Source organism: Trachemys scripta, chromosome 12 (genome assembly GCF_013100865.1).
Source record: "Trachemys scripta elegans isolate TJP31775 chromosome 12, CAS_Tse_1.0, whole genome shotgun sequence".
Lineage (NCBI taxonomy): Eukaryota > Metazoa > Chordata > Testudines > Emydidae > Trachemys > Trachemys scripta.
This window is the reverse complement of record NC_048309.1, coordinates 6901546-6913614: the sequence shown is the minus strand read 5'-3', so window position 1 is coordinate 6913614 and position 12069 is coordinate 6901546. Positions and strand designations below refer to the sequence as shown.

General features: G+C 40.9%; 1 protein-coding gene across 2 annotated transcripts; it reads left to right on the top strand.

Moving 5' to 3' along the window:
• Nucleotides 1–349: 349 nt before the first annotated feature.
• On the top strand, nucleotides 350–11524 carry OGFR (opioid growth factor receptor). Of its 2 annotated transcripts, XM_034787519.1 has the most exons (9): nucleotides 350–424; nucleotides 2721–2768; nucleotides 3832–3894; nucleotides 4223–4310; nucleotides 5719–5797; nucleotides 6343–6409; nucleotides 6760–6908; nucleotides 8100–9577; nucleotides 10262–11524. In XM_034787519.1, coding segments are annotated over exons 1-9 (2022 nt in total). In that variant the 5' UTR covers nucleotides 350–376; the 3' UTR covers nucleotides 10264–11524. The 2 variants fall into 2 exon arrangements, with proteins under 2 accessions (XP_034643410.1, XP_034643409.1); XM_034787518.1 differs by having other exon boundaries at nucleotides 8100–11524.
• The last annotated feature ends 545 nt before the right edge of the window (nucleotides 11525–12069 follow it).

Here is a 12069-nt window from a genome sequence, read left to right as displayed (position 1 = left end):
TTTAAGTGGAAGCAAAGGCAAAGACAACCTGTTTTCAGCACCAATGAATGGATTTTTCAAAGCCTGCTTTAAAGGGATGTTGCGGCTTCTTACTCCCAAAATATCAGCACCCTACTTCTAAAAACGTTAACTCTTCCTTTATAAATGTATTCCTAGCCCTCTTAAGCAAAGTCTTCAATAGTCTTTGAGGAGAGTGGGAGAACTCTTTTATACCAAAAAAAAACCCTAAGTTTTCTCACCATTCATTTTACACACATCTGCAACCTGCAAAGAGCTCTGATCAGTTTGTAAGACAAGTACCTATTTTTTGCTCCTATTAAACTAACTTAGATTCCTTTCTCTTCAGTCTAGATGGTATTGTTTGAGGAAGACATATATGTTTTTGAGGAAAGTTCTTTCAGAGCTTAATCTTTCAGATGCCCAGGTTAGAGATTTTTTTTTTATTTTATTTTAAATACGTACTTTCAAACAACTGGCTGAAACCAAATCCTAAATCGTATATGTCTTTTGTACGTCATTATAAAAACGCTGTTTGTTCATGACTGGAGATAATTTTTTTATCACATTTAGCTTCTCCTATAAAACAATATGCGTTTTTTGTAATAAAAATCTTGGGTTTTATTCTAATTTTTTTTAACACCTGCTTATTCGACTGCAGAATAGCAGGCTTCATATTTCATTGCACCAACATCCCTCTCTAACAACAAAACTCACTTTGCATTGTCCCATCCTCAATAATTATGTGAGGATGAAACCTCTGTTTGCTTAAGCTGCTCTTCCTAGAATGCTGGCCACATTCTCTTTACACGAGTCTTGCAGTTATCTGCCCCTTCCTTTCTTTCTTGCCACTGGTTGCTAGCTCTTGTTCACATCCTCCAACTTTGTGTTCTGCTTTTCTCACACACCTCTGAATGGAAGCTTGGCCCCAGGAATGCCAGGGCAAGGGATTGGGCATGCCTTCTCTGCTTGCCTGTTGTTGCTCTGTCTATGATGCTCTGTTTGAGGACTTTCTTGTCTCAGATCCAGCAGCTTTCTAAACAAGACTTGCTGCACTTCTACTTCATATGAGTCCGCTTCCTTAAACTTGCATTATATCTATCTTGATTCACTCTTGTCTCTTGCAGACCTAATCCTTTTCCATAATTGGAGCTGGTCTTCTCTTATTTCATGACACCTGATTGTGTTAGGGGATATTGATTTAGCAGAAGAGTCTGAAACGCAAACAAGACAGTTGGGGTTAAATCCCGGTCCCAATGAAATCAATACCAAAATTCCTATTGACCTCCGAAGAGTCAGGATTTCACTCCTGGATTTTAAACATCATATAGTCAAGATTTTAGCTGGATTTCATAGAGCGAAATCCCAATCTGTGTTTACACCCTAAGAAACAACTGTACTGGCCTCCCTAGCACCAGGAATTTGAGTTCTAATCCTGGTCCTTCCATTGACTGGCCTGGACAAGTCCCTTCACTTATCTGTCTGTTTCATCTCCTGTAAAATGGAGATAATGCTTATCTACTTTGCAATCTGTTTATTTTAAATATTTATGTAGCCTCCTCCTCCCTGGGTTATGGGGAAATTTGTGTAAATGTTAAAGATTTTTTAAATTACTTTATATATGGCTTTATTCTGTGGGAAACCCTTTTTCCAAAGGTGTCTAAAACAGAAGTGCGTACAACACCTGGAAGATAGAGGCTAAGTGTTTTTATTATTAAAAATTGATGGGACTGGACAGAGAAATCTCTTGACTACAAACCATTTGGTACATAATCTAATTCCCCCTAAATAACGCAGTGGACGGTGATCAATATTTGACTGTTCGCAGGAAAGTCTCTATTTCCCAGACAGGAGGAGGAAATTATAATGGTCAGATAGTTACAAAAAAATTGGGAGAGTTTGTTTGTTCTTGAAAGTGCTGGGCACCAGAAGCCAGATCCAGGCAAGCACTTTGAGGCCTGGTCCCAAATCCCTTGAACCTGATGGAAAGATTCCCATTAACTTCAGAAATCTTTGGATCAGGCCCTTTGTGCACGAGTAGTCTGGCTGAAATCAATGGGACTTTCCAGGCACTTAAGGTTAGACCATGTGCTGAAGTGTCTTGATGGATTGTGGCCAGAGTGCCCAGCACGTGTCCTATCTGCATCTTTCTGCTGCTTGCATATTTTAATGGCAGTTCTGTCATTGAGGTTTGTATAAACACAATCCACATTTTAAAAAATAAAGGATAATTTGCTTTTTTTTAAAAAGTCAGTTATTTAATGTCACTCTCATAACTCCCACTTCTATGTGATGCCGGCAAGGAGAAAGTGACGCTTTCACCAGTGCTTTCTGTCTAAACACTGTATTAAATTCATAAACACATCTTAGACTTCTAGGGCCTGATTCTCCTTTCACTTGCAGTTGCTTTACCCCAGTGTGTAATTTCATTGACTTCAGCAGATTTGCTCCTGATTTTGTATCGGCTTATCTGAGAAAAGAATCAGGTGGCAACTGTCTGTGGGTTTTTTAATACTGATTTGAAGTATAAACAACGCAACTTCATAACTAATAGAACTTGTCACTGAAGTGACTGGCTTGAAAGAAGTAAAACGTTACTGGGGTGTCTTAGTTCTTGATGTGGATGAGTGAGCTGTATTTTTCTTTTAAAATATAACTGAAGTTTGGTTTCAATAATGTCTCCCTAAGTCTCATGTTAAAGTATTTTTTTATTTTGTTTTTAGGAGCAAAGAAGACCAGCCGTCTCATCAATTGGTTATAGAGGTTTTGAGGTAGGATTAAAACAGTGTTTGCCTGTTTGGAAAGATCTAGATAATGATGATGGGAAATATATTTAAATAACTCATTTGACTCCTGGCTACATTATCTTACATAAACCAGCATTGCTGCTTGCTAGATGCACAGCTTCTTCTCTTCCACTCTAAGCTGTGGAAGAGTTCAGTTTAGTAATAGTCTAAGGGAGTGACCACCTAAATATTTTGCAGTTGGGTTTAAGTAGCCCTTTTGCTCCTGGAAAATGTGCAGAGATGAGATCTGGACTTCAATTGTGGACTTCAGTTGTATAGGCTACAATAAAAGATATCCTTTTTCTTTAAAAAAAAAAAAAAAAAGACGTGAGCTTATGCCTTTTAAAAACTTAGCGTTAACAAGGAAATTTGTATTTTATTGTGTAGGGCTTCCTTGACCATCTAAAGTGGGGAAAAATACAACGTACCTTTTCAAGTCTTAGTGTAGACCAGATGCTAACATGTCTTTAAGAAACCCGCATTTTTTATCTTAGTCTAGATAAGGTATTGATATTTGGGCCTCATTCCAGTTAGCATTGTCTTTCCTACTGTCCAAGGGTAAGATTTGTGGGGTTTGATCCTACCTAGGGAGAGAAGTGAAGATTCCAGTTCCGAGGGTAAAAGACAAATAAAAACTCTGCAGAAGTTCATACAAGGAAACCATCTGACCCTGGTTAATTAGGCCGGGAAGGAAGGAAAAGCTGAGTTAATAAAGGAGATGATGTCAAGCTGTCTTAGCCTGAAGGTACCTTCAGGGATGCAGTGAAACGATCAGAATGATAGAATGGGTGCTGAAGCATAGGTGTATCCTCAGCTGGTCTGCCAGGGGAGATGAGAATTCAGAACTTTGTGGAGAATATTAATGGGGGGTAATGGGAAATATTTGTAGGAGAGGCTGAAGTTAGCCAGACTTTCTCACGTTGGCCAGAACAGCATTTACAGCATCATTAGTAACCAACTCTTCAAGAAGAAACATGGCAAAACAATGTTTTCTGTTGGGAAGCTTTTGTTCCGGATCTCTGATTTGTCTCTTTCCTCTTCCCTTCAGTTCTTGACTGGACGCAACTGGACAGCTGCAAAAGATATGCAGAGATACAGGCATTGTTATCCGGTACAGGCTGAAGATTTATGAACTTCCTGTCTTTCGCGGTTTTTTTCCTCTTCTCATGATAGACGCAAGGGGCGCTTGGTTGATGTCATTTTATCAGCCTTAAATTGGCAGATTGATGAGGAATATTAAAATAATGATAAAGTAATTCACTTCTCATCCAATTACCAGGATGTACTCGCTACATCCTGCTGGCTCAGAAACAAGCTGTTCGCTCCCAACTGCTGTTCAGACTTGGTAGCCTTGCTAGCAACACAGAAGAACTATGGGGAAGATCATTATGTATGTGTTTTAATGCATTGTTGCTTGTTAATGTCTTTCTCTTCTGAAGGGTTTGAAAGAAAGGGAACCTGATGCTGAAGAGGAGGAGATGTGGAATTTAAGTTTTTACAAAAATGAAATTCACTTTTTGCCTCATGGTACGTATCTGACCTGGACCTCCTGTATGTGCAGTTGTAATGCATGTGAGCTTGCAAGGTATCCCACTGATTGGAAAGAATAGAATCCGGCTCTCCTGATTCCTAGCCCTGTGTTCAGTCTGCCAGAGCTCTGCCCTGTGTTGTCTTAGCTCCATGATGCACAAATACATGTCAATCAGGGTTTCCCGTTTAAATTGCAGAATGCAGCCAATTCCTTGGTCATTGTTCTTTCCTTTGTTTCGCTCTGTGGCATGTGCAGAAGTAAATCACTATGTGCACTTCTGTTTGTGCAGTTTGAAAGGCTCTTTGCTTTTTAAAAGATTAACTGATTGGGGCAGGCAGAATACCTGGTGGGCCCCTCTGTAGTAGTTAAGTATATTTGCCCACAAGCAATTCTGGCAACCCAGTTAAAAATGTTTTCTGCTAGGCACCTTCCCACGGCAGGACGTTAGTGCCTTTAGATCCATATTCACACTAACTTCATATCTTTGGATTAGAATCTGTTGCTGAGCTGTGGGTGTGAACATTCAGCTCTCTAGATGAGTGTTTAGCCATCCAGCTCTCCCTCATGCCCATTCCCTGTGTGCTGAATTCTCACTCCAAGGTGCCTTCACTTCAGGCATATGCGAAAGTGAAATGACAGGAGCTGCCATCCGAAGGGAAAACAGTAACATTCCATCACTGATCTGAAACCAAAAAATGATCCGAGTCTTTAACCTGACGTAAGCATCTGTAAAGTCTGGATGCTGTTTTTCTGGGGTCTTTCCAGATCCAGCTATGGTGCTCTCTGGGATATCAGTCTTCATTCAAGACTGTGAGACTCTAAAAGTACTAGAAGGGTTCTCTCCCCTTCGTAGGGCTTGATCTTGAAAAGTGCTGAGCTTCCAGTGACTTCAGTAGAAGTTGAGGATGCTCGCGGCCTTGTAGGGTGTACTTGGGTCATTGCAAGATCAGGCCTCAAGTAGCAGCAGACTCATTCTGGAGAATCTACCCCTAATTTGTTGTGTGATAGCAGATCATAACGCTAGCCTGGCTTTTACTTTCTGGGTTTTACGGTGCTTGGTTGGTTAGAAAATAATCTATCAATACGCAGTTATTTGACTATGCACAGGAATGCAGGATTGGGCCCTTTCTCAGGAATGGCATTTCCTTAAAGCCTGCACTCCAATGTATGCAGAAACCTATGCTGTTAAAAACATAACTCCGTTAGGGTCCCTTGGAAAGGAAACTAGGTTGTCATTTTGTTGAAAGTGCTCTTTTTATGTAGGTTACCCTGACCTCTTTTGAAGACAGTGAGACAGATCCTGTTTTCTGTAACTATATCCCATCTCCTGGACGATCCGTTAACTTGACACATGCTCATTTGCTGCGATTTCTTCTCTCACCTCCCACTCTTTTTTTCACCTAGGCTTATTTATTGATGAACTCCTTGAAGCTTGGCAGGAGGATTACGAGACTCTGGAAGAAAATCATTCTTATATACAATGGTAAATAATTATTACAAAAGGCGAAGTCTCTTAGAATGATTCTCTTCTGATGTCTGTCTCAAAGAATTTGCTGCTTCAGAGCTGCTGTGGCTGGCTTCTCAGAAAACCTTGGGCCCCTCTTGAGTTCTACATTTGTGAGATTTATTTTAGTCAGTTACTTTCTTTGAAAGTAACAAGAGGGTTGGGTATCCTGAATATTTCCCTTGCAGCTCTGTCCGTAGTCTTCAATCCCCAGCTGCAGGATGTCTGGAAACCAGGTACTGAGCAAAGATATTGTGGTGATGGTTAAGTTAGAAATACCCAGACTGATAAACAATTAAGACTGCTAATAGTACAAGTATGTATAATGACTTTTCGCTGTGTGACTTAGGCTGTTACAGACTAAACTCCGTGTGTTTTCCATGATGTTATGTCCCCTCGAAGAGGACTGTATTTGGCATCTGCAGCATTTGGAGACATTTCTGTTAACTTATTTTTAAGGCGCATGTGTGCTGGGTTGAATGTGATCTCTATTTTGTCTAATCTGCAAATCTCTTCCCCTTCAGGTTGTTTCCTTTGCGTGAACGTGGGATGAACTGGCGTGCAAAGCCTCTCACATGTAAAGAAATTCAGGTGTGACTTTCTTTTATACTTGAAAGGCATTGGGGGTTCAACGAGGTAAATGTTTACCATATACTATGTAAGGTTGCTCCATTTCCTTCCCCACCATAATGGAGCCAGCTCCAATGACTGTTAAATGCAGTTTTTGATGATCTTTTTGCTCCTCAAGTGTCTTCAGCAGTAAATTATAGGTTTGTTGATATAAGCAAGAAATAACCAGGAAGATCCCAAATGTGTGTCTTTACACAATAGCCATTTATAAGCATTGTGTGTAACTGAAAGGCCACTTAAATAATTTATGGAGATAGTTTAAAATCTTTTTTTGCCATACATGCAAATTTGGAGTCTTTTGTGCATTTCAGGCCTTTAAGAAATCCAAGGAAGTTATGCAAAGACTCATTAGAGCTTACAAACTCATGCTGGGTTTTTATGGAATAAACTTGATCGATCAAGAAACGGGGGAAGTGCAAAGAGCAGAAAACTGGCGTCAGAGATTTCGCAACCTTGATCGGTGAGTCCCATTTACACTGCTTGGTTTTTATTCCTCACTCTTGGGAAAGAAAAATCAAATGAAACCAAAGGAATTAGTTGTGTACAGAGATGCAAAGGCTTTCTGTGTTACAGAAGTAGAGTGATCTGACACAAAACTGGGAGCCAGCTAGCCAAGAGTTTAGGTGTCCTTATTCTGGCTATAGCTTGGGAGGCCTGTCAGCATCTTTCATATTATTTTAAATTACTTGAACTGCTTAGAGGCCAGAGCTGTCCCACTGTGAGCCACATGTGTATTATGTGTTCCTACTTTGGCATTAGTAACTGAAAGGTGGGTGTCCATCTGAGTCTCCCTAAGGCTGTAATACAGGCTTAGAGACTCTGATATTTGCGGCCTTGGAGTTTGCGTCTCACACGAGTTTACTCTTCAGTGAGATGGGCCTCAAGCAGCTGTAGTCTCCAAAATCCACTGTAACAATTTTCACCTATAGCTCAGTATACAGCAGGGATTACTTCTTTTAAGACCTGCTGAGAAGAGTATATAAAGTTCGGTTTTGAAAACAAAATGATCACAGGAATTAAGAGTGAAGATCCTCGTTACCGCTGGGAATTTGGAGTCCAAACTCTGAGTTCTGTTGTTGGCAGTGAGCATGACTTGCTATGTGTGGGGACGTGTTGGACAAGCCACTTAACTTCTCATTTACATAGCTATTAAATAAGAATAATTCCCTGTGCTTCCTAAGGTGTTTATAAGGCTGCCTCAATGCCTGCAAAATGCTTTCAGATCCTTGGATGAAAAGTGTTACTTAAAAGCAAAGTAGTGGTTTTGTAGGTTTTATTGTCATACATTGATTGACGATAGCAAATCCCTTTTCCAATACATATCTTTGTAGTTTGAACTGCACATTAGTGATGGCAGTGGGGAAGCCACCCCCCATTCCGGAATTCGGATATCATTTAATCTCTGCTACAGAGTTAACTGGAATATTGAGACAAGGATGGGATAGCACTGTTGAAAGCCAGAGCAGATAGGCTGGCTTAAATGTGATCTACCCTTAAAGATTCCAGTAAAGACTTATTTGTAGTTAACAACGTTCAGCACATCTACCATGTCTGGGTTAGAGTGGGACTCTGTACTGTGCTGCTTTCACTTAAAGATGTCCTTTTTCTGTTTCACTGTCTTCATATTTTTTTTTTCCTGTTTGTGTCTTAGGTTTAGTCACAACAATTTGCGGATAACTCGTATTCTGAAGTGTCTGGGAGAGATGGGGTATGAACACTATCAAGTACGCCTGGTTAGCTTTTTCCTAACAGAAACGCTTGTTTACCAAACACTCCCAAATGTTAAGAGAAGTGCCTTGGATTACTTCCTGTTCACCATCAGAAACAAGCAGAAGCGAAGGGAACTGATACATTATGCATGGATGCACTTTAAACCTCAGGATAAGTTTGCATGGGGGCCTCGTAAGAAACTCCAGAACTATAAACCTCCGTCGTTAAAGTCTCAGCACTGCCAAAAGGCTGAGGAAGAGAAGGAATCAGTCAGAGATAAAGAAGCAGTTGGAAAGAACAAAACCAATCCTCCAAACAGGGAGGAGAAAGTTGGAGATGCTGCATACTCAGAAACCAACAAGGTGACTGATGAATGTACCTCAGAGGAACAAAATAAGCGTGATGCCATGTATGTTGCAGAGCGAGGAGACAACGTAGAAGAGAAAGAAGCCTCACTTTCCCAGCTAGAAGAGAAGGTTCTGAGTGAGGACCTTGTGGGCCTGAGGGATGGAGCAGAGACTGAATGCCTAAAGGAAAGCAAGAAAAGAAAGCTTGAGATGAACAGATTAACTGGAAAGTGCACAGGGCTATTGAAAAGTCCCACTGATATTGAGAAGATCTCTTATAACCTAGGGGAATTTGCTATCGATCAAGAGACCACAGAGACTCTTCCAGCATTGCCAGAAAAGGGTGACCAAGTAACAGCTGAAGAAGGTGACGTCCGTAGTGAAGACTTCAAGGCGTCTGAGTCATCTGATGCACCTGTAAAAAGAAGGAAAGTTGATGAGGCAATGCCAGAAAACAGTACTGTAAATGTGGCAATAAACCTGGACACGGACACCACTACCTGCAACGTCCAAGCAACAGGGGCTGAGAAAGGAGAAGTTAGTGAGGAAGACACGGTTGTGGAGGAAATTAATGTGAAAACTGAGAATGGTGCTGAAAGTGCATCTGTGAATTCATTGCCTGGTTCTGAGACGAATGAGCCTGGTCTGCCTTCTCTGGCAGGCAGTGGCTCAGTGCTACGTGACGCAAATTCAGAAATACAAAAAAAAGCGCACCAGTGTAATGAAACTCTAACAGTAAGTGAAAGCCAGGTAGACGACAGAGAACAGAAAGAAGGGACAGAAGATGTCCATGCAAGAGGGGAAACAAAAACCCTGGACAAGAACCGGGGCCAAGAGGGTCTTCAGCAGAGTGTGGTGGAATCTCATCCTGAAAAAGTCAGTGCTAGGAATGTAGCACAAGAAATCGATTGTATTGAGGATTCAGCAAAACTGCCATTGTCTGCTGATCATTCAGAGAGTGGCAAAAACATTGCAATAGCACCAGAGCAAGGGGCGGAGGAAGGACATTTAGGTCCTGAATTCAAGGATCATGGAACAGGGATTCAGACTCCAAAGGCATGTGGAAAAAGATGTATCCTTTAAAACAATCCAGAACAAACTCAATCCCTCCCCTCCCCTCTGGTTGTTCTAACTAGAAAAAATCTGCTTGGTCAACTTCGTAGGGAAAAGCCCCTGGCCTCTTCCTGTTCCCGTTTGTATCTGACATGCTGGACTGTCTGCAAGGATTTTCCCTCTTAACCTCTTTGAAGAGCAAAGCTCTTATTTAATAAGTGATTTTAATCCATGGAATACAGATGTTTGTAGAATAAACCAATTGGTTTCTGGCTTTCTTTTTTTTACCAGGTAACTCCTCTTGGGCACTTTGGAAACTGTCACACTAACAATGGGGAGTTTTTACATTTGTTGTCTCCTTAGCAAAGGCCAATGTGAGGCCCTGTTGATCATCTTGGTGTGAGGCTCTGTTGAAATCCGTTTTTAAGGAGACACCAATTTGGTTGTGCAGTGGTTGTCCGACTTGAAGCCTGGTACTTTTCTGCTCCTTTAGGGAAAAGGTCCCCCATTCTGCTGATATTTGCTTGCAAAAGGGGTGAAGGTAGCAAAATTTCATGTATGTGAAAATGCAAATACCTTTCCATTGGTAAGTTACTAATTTTAAGAATTTAGTTTGGCATACGAGAGTCATCGATTAAACTATAAAGTCAAAATGTTTGACAAATATTAACCTTAACGGGGCTTTTCTCCAATCTATGTGCAGAGATGTTGAGGGTTTAATTCCATCTAGCCCTAGCACAAGTCACTTATGCATTTTTTCCAAGGGTTGTTGGGAGACTGGAAACCCGCCAGTCTCTAAAAGAAAAGGGGTGGTGGGGAAATAAAATACAAATGAGGCATTGCTTAAAGAGAGTGCTGCCTTCCTGGGAGTCCCCTTTCCTCTCTCTGTAGACCCCTGATGGTTTTTCAGATGCTACTTTTTTCATTGGTTCTGAGTCCTTTAACTGTCTGTCAATGCAGTTTCCCTTGTCCCTAGTGCAGATTTTCACCCTTGATGATTTTAATCCCTTTTCTAGTTTGTGCACATGTTGTGCCAGTAGCATTCTGTCTCTCTGTCCCAAGTGTGTCGTGTGCACGGTTGGGGATCATAGCTGTTGAGGGTTTTTTTTTGTTTTTTGTTTAAACCAGAGGCATCATGAGAATCTCTTGTCAGCCCCTGCCACCTACTGACCAGCACTAATGTTGTTAGATGGTAGTAACAATAGATATTAACTTGCACTTAATGTTAATAATGTGCACATCAGCCTTGTGCGGAATTCAATTGGCGCAAAGGAGCATCATACAATGTAATGCTGTATGTAGGAGAAAATATTAAGGTATTTACTGCAGTGGACCTGCTTCACCAAGCAGAAGGAAAAAATGCAGCAGCTGAAAAGACTGGACTTGATGTTCATTTAAACTCTGGTTCTATTTTTGGTTGGTTTGTTTTTTAAATACCATTTGGTTTTTGTAGCGCATTGCTGCAGCTTAGGTCAGCCATCCTATCAGAGAGAGTTTTTTCTTCTGCGTGTTCCAGCTGTTAAGCAAAGAATCTTTAAGTGTTCTGGAATTTAATCTGACTTGCCTGCTCAAAACTTGTATGCCCTGATCCAAACTGGCATTTACACATATGTGTAACTCTAAGCACGCATGTAGACTCGTTGAAGTCAGGGCTTATATACTTATAGTAATACACAGTAAAGGCCTTAAAACCCATTTGTTAGTGTTTTTTTTTCTCTAGAAGAAAAACAAATTGTGTTTAAATATTAAGTAAAACTAACTAAAGACCTTCAGTGTTTAGAGAACACCGGGGAAAAAATTGCTTTTTATGAAAGTCTTTGTACAGTTTTATAGCTGTCTTTTTATTTAAGTAACGAAGGTCTCGCTGGACATGTTCATACATGGCCCACTTTGTGTATCTTGTATGGTGATGAGTTTTAAATGAGATCTCAGTATAATGTATATTAAAGTATGATTTTAATGCAAACCAGTGGTGGATGTTATTTTTTCACATGAGGAGGAGGAAGAAGAGTGTATTACCAAGTTCTCACTTGTGAGGCTGTTTTGGGGAACTTGTAGGCAGTTGCACATCTGAAAAACGTCTCTTGGTGGGGAGGGATCTGCAGCTTCTTTGTGGGTAATCTGTGTTCTAAACTTGGTTCTGGCCTTGTTGATCCAGTGAGATCTGTCCTAATTCATCCCTTTTCATAGATCCCTTCCTTATAAACACACACAAACGTTACCCCTCTCTATTTCTCATTCAGCTCTCCCAAGCATACAACTTGTGCATCAGCAGTGCGCTCTAACATAACTGTGCATAACTAGGAATCCTCCAGAAGCTACTGTTTATAGGATAGGAAGCCTGGCACCTATGCCTGTCTTCTATCTGAGGAGTGATACCCCCTGAATCTGAACTGCTGGCTGGCCCAATTTGCCCCAGATTTCACCAATGTCCATGTCTTTGCCTGGCCTGAACAGAGGTTGATCGCCCTTCAGCTGTCTTGTTTTTAAATCCTGTTAGGCTGAAGCATA